The sequence below is a fragment of the Sinohyriopsis cumingii genome, chromosome 17, assembly GCF_028554795.1.
Source record: "Sinohyriopsis cumingii isolate HCF-2022 chromosome 17, ASM2855479v2, whole genome shotgun sequence".
Taxonomy (NCBI): domain Eukaryota; kingdom Metazoa; phylum Mollusca; class Bivalvia; order Unionida; family Unionidae; genus Sinohyriopsis; species Sinohyriopsis cumingii.
The window spans coordinates 55,655,867-55,666,216 of NC_142977.1; the positions used below are offsets into that span (position 1 = coordinate 55,655,867).

General features: G+C 34.3%; 1 protein-coding gene across 1 annotated transcript; it reads left to right on the forward strand.

Moving 5' to 3' along the window:
* The first annotated feature begins 430 nt into the window (after positions 1-430).
* Positions 431-9,418, forward strand: LOC149778797 (uncharacterized). Its single transcript, XM_089938525.1, has 2 exons — positions 431-561; positions 8,344-9,418. The coding sequence occupies exon 2, from the start codon at positions 8,353-8,355 to the stop codon at positions 8,773-8,775; it is 423 nt and encodes a 140-aa protein (XP_089794651.1). The 5' UTR covers positions 431-561; positions 8,344-8,352; the 3' UTR covers positions 8,776-9,418.
* Positions 9,419-10,350: the final 932 nt, after the last annotated feature.

Sequence of the window (10,350 nt, forward strand, 5' to 3'; positions counted from 1 at the left end):
TCAGGCAGAACTGTGTTAAAGCGTTCGTTTTACAATTTGTGGTTCAAGTTCGATCTCAAGTCAAGTTATGTATGCTGGTAAAAAGTTGCTCATCAAAAGTTGGTGGTTTTCTCCAGGTTCTCTAGTTTTATCCACATGTAAGACCACGTACAAACATAATAGTCGTAAAATGTACGTTTAAATTTTGTTATAAATTGTCATGAAGTCCACTTAAAATTCATTTAACAATATTTAAATGAAACGAAAGGAATAAAGAAGTAAGAAAAAAAAGAACATACACGGAACCTCTTGGCAGCAAAGGAATGACACGCTGTTTGTTTAGGTCGTTATGTTGTCTGTTGTATTTACGGTTATCTGAGATGATATCAGTAACGGATGATTAACTTCCCTGATAATTAGATAGATCATCACGATACATTGGTTTATCAAGCCCGACTGAAGGAATATCTTTTACATTACTTCTTGTCGAATAGGATTGGAGACATTAAAAACATTATAACGAAGGAAAAACGTAAGCTAGGAATTGTCAGCATAAAATTGGAAACGTAGCTATTGGTATCGGTAAGTGCGTCTCTCTCTCTCTCTCTCTCTCTCTCTCTCTCATGGACGCAACTATTTTACCTTGGGATGTGTTTCATGTTGATATTCCAAGGTTTTGGCGTTTCTGAGAGAGTGTTGTTATTTACTAAGATTCATACTGTGTACTTTAAGTACTTCACCCTTTTTGTTTTATCTTTGTTTTGTATATAGTTTTGTATGCTTTTTGTATGTCGTTGTGGGAGTTTTTGCACCGCCTTTGCCTTTTTATCTTTTGATAATAAAAAATTGATTTCCTTTTGTTAAAAGGGCATGTCTTGCCGGGGAGTTTTGCAAGGTATTTTTGCCTTTGCCATATTTGCTGCCTTGCTTTAGTCTGCATAACATAGCCTGGATTGTGATGATGTGCCGTTAAATCCTAGATATACACAGATACATATTTTGTTTGTATGCATGCCTCAATTTCATGTTCATCACGATATTTAACACAAAAGCTTAATGTTTACTATTAATGTCCATTTTTGACAAACATCATCTCGATTGAGTAATATTTTACATGAAATAAATATTCACTAATGTATTCTATATATAATAGACGTCTCTCTCTCTCTCTCTCTCTCTCTCTCTCTCTCTCTTTTACATATACAAAGCTCGCGCGCGAGCTTCTAACGAGAACACGTACCCACTTAGCCGCATTTTTTTTTTTAATGTTCATCCCAGAATATCGCGCAATTGCCTAATTTAACATTTGTGTTTATTTCTGCAAAAGCGTCTCTCGACTAAGAGTGTGCCATTATGACAGACAGAAAAAAGACAGAAACAATTAAGAAAACGAAAGTTAAACAAGCAACTGCAGTCAGTGGCGCGGGAATAAGTGATACTTTTGATTTTCATTTAATAGAAAAATGTACTGAATGAGACTAGAGAAATTACCCTAACAATGCAATTATAAAACATTATATTAGTTAACATACAAAATCGATGAAAGCATGAAAGAAACCAATTTACCTACAGAAATACATACTATCACAATAAAATCTACACCATTATCACACACACGGTTAAGGAAATATTTTAAAACTATTTTTAATAAATCACAGTTGATTCTTAAATAAATGACGCGCATTACGATGCACACTTCAAGCTATAATTAATCACAATTGATTCTTGACTAAATGATTCTCATTACAATACTCTTCAAGCTATAATTAATCACAATTGATTCCTAACTAAATGATTCGCATTACGATACACTTCAAGCTACACGATGACTGAAATACCAGATGAAACACAAAAGATCAGGTAGCCCTGACTCTAGGTCATACAACTTGCATGCTTTTTGTTTCCAATTAAGTCATATAAAACCTATGTCCTATATCACCTCCATGCAGTTATGCAAGGAATGTTGTATTGATCTAAACAATAGCGTTGATGTACAAATTACATAACCAAAGCTTCCTGATCACTGGATACACTAACGGCTACTACATAAACTTAACTAGACAGAAGAGCCTGAATTTACTATAAATGTCTCTAGGTCGACTAAATTAAACAGCGGACTCATGATACGCTATAGGTCTCTAGGTAGAAATAATTGTACAGAAGGCCCTGGCTATACTAAAGGTGTTTTAGTAGACTTAATTAGACAGTAGCCCCTGGATACACTTAACCTCTCTAGGTAGACCTAATTAGACGGCAGCCCCTGGGTACACTTAACCTCTCTAGGTAGACCTAATTAGACGGCAGCCCCTGGGTACACTTAACCTCTCTAGGTAGACCTAATTAGACAGCTGATCCAGGATACACTATAAGTCTCTACATATACTTAATTGCACAGTAGACCCAGGGTACACTATAGGTCTCTACGTATACTTAATTAGACGGCAGCCCCTGGGTACACTTAACCTCTCTAGGTAGACCTAATTAGACAACTGACCCAGGGTACAGTATAGGTCTCTTCGTATACTTAATTAGTCAATAGACCCTGCCTACACTAAAGGCCTCTACTTATACTTAATTAGACAACAGACACTAAAGGTATATACGTATACTTAATTAGACAATAGACACTAAAGGTATATACGTATACTTAATTAGACAATAGACACTAAAGGTATATACGTATACTTAATTAGACAATAGACACTAAAGGTATATACGTATACTTAATTAGACAGTAGACCCTGTCTACACTAATGGTCTCTACGTATACTTAATTAGACAGTAGACCCTGCATACACTAAAGGTATATACGTATACTTAATTAGACAGTAGACTCTGCCTGCACTATAGGTATATACGTATACTTAATTAGACCGTAGACTCCGCATACACTATAGGTATATACGTATACTTAATTAGACAGTAGACCCTGCATACACTAAAGATATATAGGTATACTTAATTAGACAGTAGACTCTGCCTACACTAAAGTTCTCTACGTATACTTAATTAGACAGTAGACCCCGCATACACTATAGGTCTCTACGTATACTTACTTAACTGACCCTGGATATACTAACGGTCTCTAGGGAGACTTACATATGCAGATGACCCGGTTAAACTAACTTTTACAATAAATAATTCCTCAATGTGATAGTCTGTATTAATTTTATTATTATTATTGTTATTATTATTATTATCATATATATATATATATATATATATATATATATATATATATATATATATATATATATATATATATATATATATATATATATATATATAGAGAGAGAGAGAGAGAGAGAGAGAGAGAGAGACAGAGAGAGACAGACAGACAGACAGACAGAGACAGACAGACAGACAGAGACAGACAGACAGAGAATCACAGCGAGAGAGACACTGCGATTTTGATTTTGTACGAGGCAAGGATAGTAGATGGAAACCAGGTAAGTTTAGTCTCAGAACTGTAAACCAGAAAGTCATTTTAGTCAATAAAAAGGAGTTGACAAATTTCCAAAAGTTCAAGCTTAAGCAAAACTACTTTCACGACAATGCAGAATATTACGACAACTATTTAATCCCTGATGCCAGTTCAGTGGTAAAATATAGTTCCAGAATCAGGCCCTGTTTAATCAGATAGGTGAACTAGGCAACCGCTGGGGTGAGGGAGGGCGCCAAACACGAAGTACGCTGTCACGTTAGTCATTTATTATTATTAAATATGTAGATTAGATTAATAAATTATCAAGCCGATTATGTATTAATACTAATGAACAGTTTCGCCTTGGCGCAAAATAACCGTGTACCGGCCCTGTCCAGACCAAGCAATAAGAAATATATTGAACATTATAAATCTGAGTGTGATAATTTGAGATGCGTACTGAAACTATAGCCATAAACATTTCCTTAATTTTGTTGTGAATTTACGTGTATTTCACACCATTGTTACAACTTATTTCGTTTATAGTAGTCGGTTCAGCTGACGTATTGAGTTTACAACTTTTTTGGGTATGGTAGTTTGCTCGGTTGATGATTTGAGTCAGTTTGTTCGGTTGATGATTTGAGTCAGTTTGTTCGTTGAGGTGAAGAAACTGGAGAACATGCAGGAAACTAATGACCATGTATGAGGACAACTTAACCTTATATAGGCTGGCATTTAGGATCCAGTCTAGGATCAAAGATGTACAGAACGAGTGTGTTGCTACTGAACTTTCATAGACTCTTATTAACTCAACTATTATGCATTGTGAACCATGGGAAGTCTCTTTCGATTAATGTTTGGCTCTTACAGGCAAACATATACGGTAACCAATTTAATCAGATATTAAAGATTGTCAATAAGCTTAGGTGTATAATTTTACGTCATATAATATAATAATCGTGAGACTGCACATGTTTACCCAGAACAATAAAAATAGATAAGCAATTTGTATATAAGGTGTACTTTATTTCCTTCCAAACAAAAGAGGGTTGTTTATCATGGCAAGTATCAGTCACATTAATTATTTATACTGAAAGATATTTACCCATATAATAGAAAAATAATTTGATTGTGCCTCATTCATTTACACTGAAGTTCTTCAATTCATTCGTTGATATCAATGGTGAGCATATATATATATATATATATATATATATATATATATATATATATATATATATATATATATATAATGCAAATCATGTGCTGAAAGATATTTTATATAAATCGATGAGGCATAGCGTCGTCTGTTATTTTATGTAAATTTATATACGCGCAAATTTCATTGTTATAATTTTAATTATATGTTAATGGGTGACTAATAAACAAATTTAGAGAATTATTGAAAAGAGAACATGCCGGGCGCAAAAAGGTAATTTTATTTGTGAATGGCTGTCTTTGTCTAGTATTCTTGGTTTAAACCACTTGATTTCAATGTTCTAAGGCGGCGTATCCAGTAATATTCCTTTTCTTTCCTGGTTTCAGAACTCCATTTGGGGTTGTGAGCAATTGCTATAAGTGTTATATCACTGATAGTGTGGCCATTGGAGAAGAACAATGAAATATAATATGCGCATACATAAATTTACAGTTTACATAAAATAACAGATAACGCTATGCCTCATCCATTTCTAGGTCAATATAAAATATCTTTCAGCATCCGCAACTAGTTATAGTCATGTAAAGTTTTGCAAAGACAACTGTTTGTCGGTTTTATTTGTTTGTCTTGTCTATGTTTTGTATTTGCCTTTGAAAAAGACTCATTGAGAGTCGAAAGCGCATAGGCTAGCTAGATATTAGTTTTGCACTGTTCGTTGTCAGTTTATTGCATTTATCTTAATCAATCCCTGACAAACGTGATCCCTTTCTGGATCCAGTGCACTTGAAAGGACTATTATTCGCCATATGATTTGTATTCTTTATATATATATATATATATATATATATATATATATATATATATATATATATATATATATATATATAGAGAGAGAGAGAGAGAGAGAGAGAGAGAGAGAGAGAGCGGGGGGGGGGGGGGAATAAACGAAATACTATTATTGAGTTGAGGATTGGTGCTTGATTTTTTTCCGTAAAGAAATTAGTTATCAGGACGACCTAGCAAACATTATGCTGTCAGAGTGTCTGATCTCATAATCAAATCAGTGATCGTCATCTACTAACAGCAGTCCCATGTACGGATATTTACACAAAATACTGAAAGTCTTAATGCCTTTGCAGATTTGCCATGTTCTTCTCCGATTTCATTTTTCTAAATAAGGTAAATTATTTTTATTGTGCGTTTCTTTTCACTAATTCATTTCATTTTGTCGCATTTTACAGCTTAGCGTATATTTCGTCAGTAAACAAAAACAGCTTTAAGAAAATGGAATTCACGTTTATGAAAACACGAGTGACAAGATGTTACGTTTCAAATACCTCAGAATAGCGTTTGCACTCTACTGGCGCACTCACTAGTCGCTGAACCATTCCAATTTTGTTGTTTCCAAGAATTAATGTTTTTTACCTCGTAAGAAATTGTGCAAATATATTATATTACTAGTTTGCTATAGAAAACAAACCTTTGTTACATCATTATTCATAGGTGTGGAAAATTCTTTGAAATCACTTTAACCCCATTCTAGTATTTATGTTATGAATTCTGTTAAATCTTTCTACTACGGATGATTTTTTTGTCTAAGGAAACTGAAAAGTGTTTTCACTTGCAAGCAAATACGTAACTTTATGTTGTGAAATCTTCATCTCTCATCAAACTTTATTTAATGTTCTATTCGCTCTTTAAATATATCCCCTAAGACATGGTATATGTCATCATCCATTTCGTTTTCACTTTTTCAGCAGAAGCGTATTTTGAGAAAATGTCGAACACTGGCAAATTGTGTTTGTATCCATTGTTGTATTTGTCATATTGTTTGATGATCACAATATCTGCCTATCAGTGGTCATGCACGTGATTAACATTTCTTCTTCTGTCGAGAAATATTTTTCTCTCTTTCTTGTGTATTCTGTAAGTAGACGTTCTGTTAAACATTCTTTTAACCTTTTTTTTTTATGTCCCGTTTAATTTGTTCCCTCTATTGAATACTATTTGTGTAGGCAACTGCATATTCATTATTTAAATAGAGAGACTTTACATACTGTTCTTTATTAGGCATTTCAAATGAAACAAAAGCATCCCCAAGACACTTTATGTTTGATACATTGTCTTGAGTTGTTGCCGAACAAACAACAGGATGACCGTATACAAAAGGACTTTTATTTTCAGAAATGTGCAACGTTTCCTCGTTCCATTCAAATGTAGGAACTATTTTAGATTAATGTGGCATTGTTTAATTTCTGGTAGGAACCATTTCAGATTGATCTGACATTGTTTAATTCCTGTTAGGAACTATTTCAGATTGATGTGGTATTGTTTAATTCCTGGTTGGAACCATTTCAGATTGATGCGACATTCTCTAATTTCTGTTAGGAACTATTTAAGATTGATGTGGCATTGTTTAATTCCTTTTAGGAAATATTTCAGATTAATGTGGCATTGTTTAATTCCTTTTAGGAAGTATTTCAGATTAATGTGGCATTGTTTAATTCCTGGTAGGAACTATTTCAGATTGATGTATCATTGTTTAATTCCTGTTAGGAACTATTTCAGATTGAGGTGGCATTGTTTATTTCCTTCTAGGAAATATTTCAGATTGATGTTACATTAATTCCTGTCTAGAACTATTTCAGATTGATGTGGCCTTGTGTAATTCCTGTCTAGAACTATCTCAGATTGATGTGGCAATGTTTAATTCTTGGTAGGAACTATTTGAGAGTTATGTGACATTGTTTAATTCTTGGTAGGAACTATTTCAGATTGATATGGCATTATTGGTCCTAGTTGATTCTTGTGCAGCTACTTCTTGTACAGACACCATTTGTTGTTTTAAGTCTTTGTCCTCCATAAATTCTATATCTGTTTTTGTCGAGTCATTTTAGATTTGACCTTGTAAATTTTACAAGATCTTCAGCATGCACTGCAAATATACCTGGATATAATTTTCTGATATATTCCATCATCATCCTGTCTTTGTTTAAACGCCCTTGCTTTCAAGGTTAGTGATACCTAATTCAATGTTATCATTGCTAAATGTCATCTTAAATCTGAATTCTTTTCTGAAACATTGACTTTGGAAATCAACTTTTATTTGTTTGAATGTTATTCTTCAGCACTAATAGATTTCACACACGTTTGTCCCACCTAAACTTATGAACATATAATCTTTAATATCACTATGATAATTGTTGAATTTAATATCATGTGCTTTTTTGGGCCATTATTTCGAATGTGTCCAAAGTTTCAATGTATCATTTTGTGTTAGCTAATGGTCTTTACATTTGAGCTCGTGAGACAAAACAACAGTCAAAGGGTGAAAGCAAGCAGAAAATTACACTAATGATTAATGGAAAATGTTGGGAGACTAAGTGAAGGTCCAGCCAAAGTTAGTAAGGACTTTTTGATTGTTCGGTTTCTTCCATCACGAAGACGACCGAAAAGCACTAACGGATTCCAATTAAGAACGCCCAGACATCATACCTTCGATAGAATTTTGGATAATGCCACTGCCACCACAAAGGGAAATCTGCAGAAAATTTGCATCATTCCTTTTGCTCGATTTAGTCTTTCTTTTCAAAGAATTTTCCACGAGTAACATGTAAAATACAAACTGGGACTCTTCTTAACTGGCTTCAAAGATTCATAATTGTCTGACCTTACGCAATCTTTTTTTCAAAATTGTTCCAGCAATAACATAAAACTCTTGCCTTAAAGGTTACTGCTTTGAACAGTCTAATACTGGTTTTGTAATTTTACATCTACACAGAGGTTTCCAATGGATGAGGAGTTAAATGAGCTAAATGCCGATGAGGAAGACGTTTCGGAAGAGGAGATAAGGAAGAGCGTATTCGGCGAATCATCTTTTGCCGAGAGGCATTTTGGGGATTATGATAATTCGCTTTCCAGACCAACAACAGCCAGTGCGCGACGTTCTGTGCTATGGTCACGTGAACGGAACGTGTATGAAACTGCTGCCAGGAGACGGATGGAGGAGTTTAAAGATAGCCACTACATGAAGCATCAGTATCCAGAAATTCCAAAGCATTACCCAGGAACATGGAGAGTTGTCACCCGGGATGAACTGAAAAGGATTGTAGAAAGACTTACCAGGCCTACCACTGCTAGCAGTATCAGGTCAAGGTCGGCTGCAGCCAATATTTCAAGAAGTCGCCACAGTACCAAGCAGATGGCGAGGTAGAAATGAAATAATGTATATATGTATCGCAAAACAAATATATCTATTTGTCTATCATAGCATTTTGAAACGTATGTCTATCAACACACTGATGAAATCAATAACTTGTCTAGCTCATGAACATTGAAAGTACTGAATATGAATTTGTAATATCTTTTAAAGTCAAAGGAATCAGTGGACATTGTGTATCGTTGGATTCTGTTTACTTTGCCGTTGTGATGAATACAAGGCCACATGTCCGTACCGTTTAATGTCTTAGTTATTTTCCTTTTTTATTTTGTTGTACTTATAAATCGAATGTAATTGGCTTGGTCACTCCATTACTAGACTAAATCATAAATAGTACTTATGATTAAAAAAGATGTTAGTGCAAAAATGGGATATGGCATTTCATTGCAAGCCCCACACCCACAAGCCGGGCTCAAGTTAAAATTTAGACCGTTAATATTTTCGCAGTGCTGCTGTACTAAATATCACGTTTAAACCTTGCGTATAGTAGTAGTTGGTCACATAATGTCTGATTCAACCAGCTAGATTCATATTTACATGCATATGCGTGATCTTGTACTATTATTTGTAGCAAACCATTATTTTTTAAAGAATAAAATAAAAGAATTACGGATAAAATAAATATATTTGACAAGAATACTTCGATTCTTATATTACTGACAGAATATTATGAAGTACCCAATATTTTACTTTATAACATATTGATTCTACAAAATGTGCCATTTATAGGACTGTCCGACATTACATAAATAATCCGATTTGAATTTTTTCTACACTTTCTTTGATCTTATCGTTCTTTTGAAGAAATATGACAGATCTACTGAGCATAATATTTCAGTTTTTGCACAAATCCTATATCCTTGTTTGTTTGGAGGAGGATAATTAAATTTTTCTCGAAAATGCTGAGAAAGAGCCAGAAAGTGTTCATATTTGCTCATGTATTTAAATCAGTCTCGCACAAATGATTTGGGGTTTTTGTTTTGTATTTCTTGTTTCTGTTTTTGTTTTTTCAGACCAACTCTGACTAATCTCCCCTGCCATTTTCATTTTAATATTGAAATAATGTCTCACCAATTCAATCTGTTTTTTATTTTTCTGACAAGGTAATGCCCCTCTTCTCTTATTAGTATGCTCCTCTATAACACGGTCTTTATTTGAAGTAGGATGGGATCTTCCCTTCCTCTTATTAGTATGCTCCTCTATAACACGGTTTTTATTGGGAGTAGGGTGGGATATTCCCTTCCTCTAAGTAGTATGCTCTTCTTTAACACGGTCTTTATTGGGAGTAGGGTGGGATCTTCCCTTCCTCTTAGTTTCTCTATAACACGGTCTTTATTGGGAGTAGAGTGTGATCTTTCCTACTCTATGCTAATAAGGCTATCTATAACACGATCTCTTAAAAGTGAATGAATCCTTGAAACAAAAATCACTGCCCCCAAAATCTGCACCGATTGTTATTTATTCTCAGGAGCGATGGACGGGTATGAAAAATTTCTCGGGTACCCAACATGGAACTACCCGGCCGGGTCAGTTTTTACCGGGTCGAGTTTCTCCGCTCCCATTTTGTCT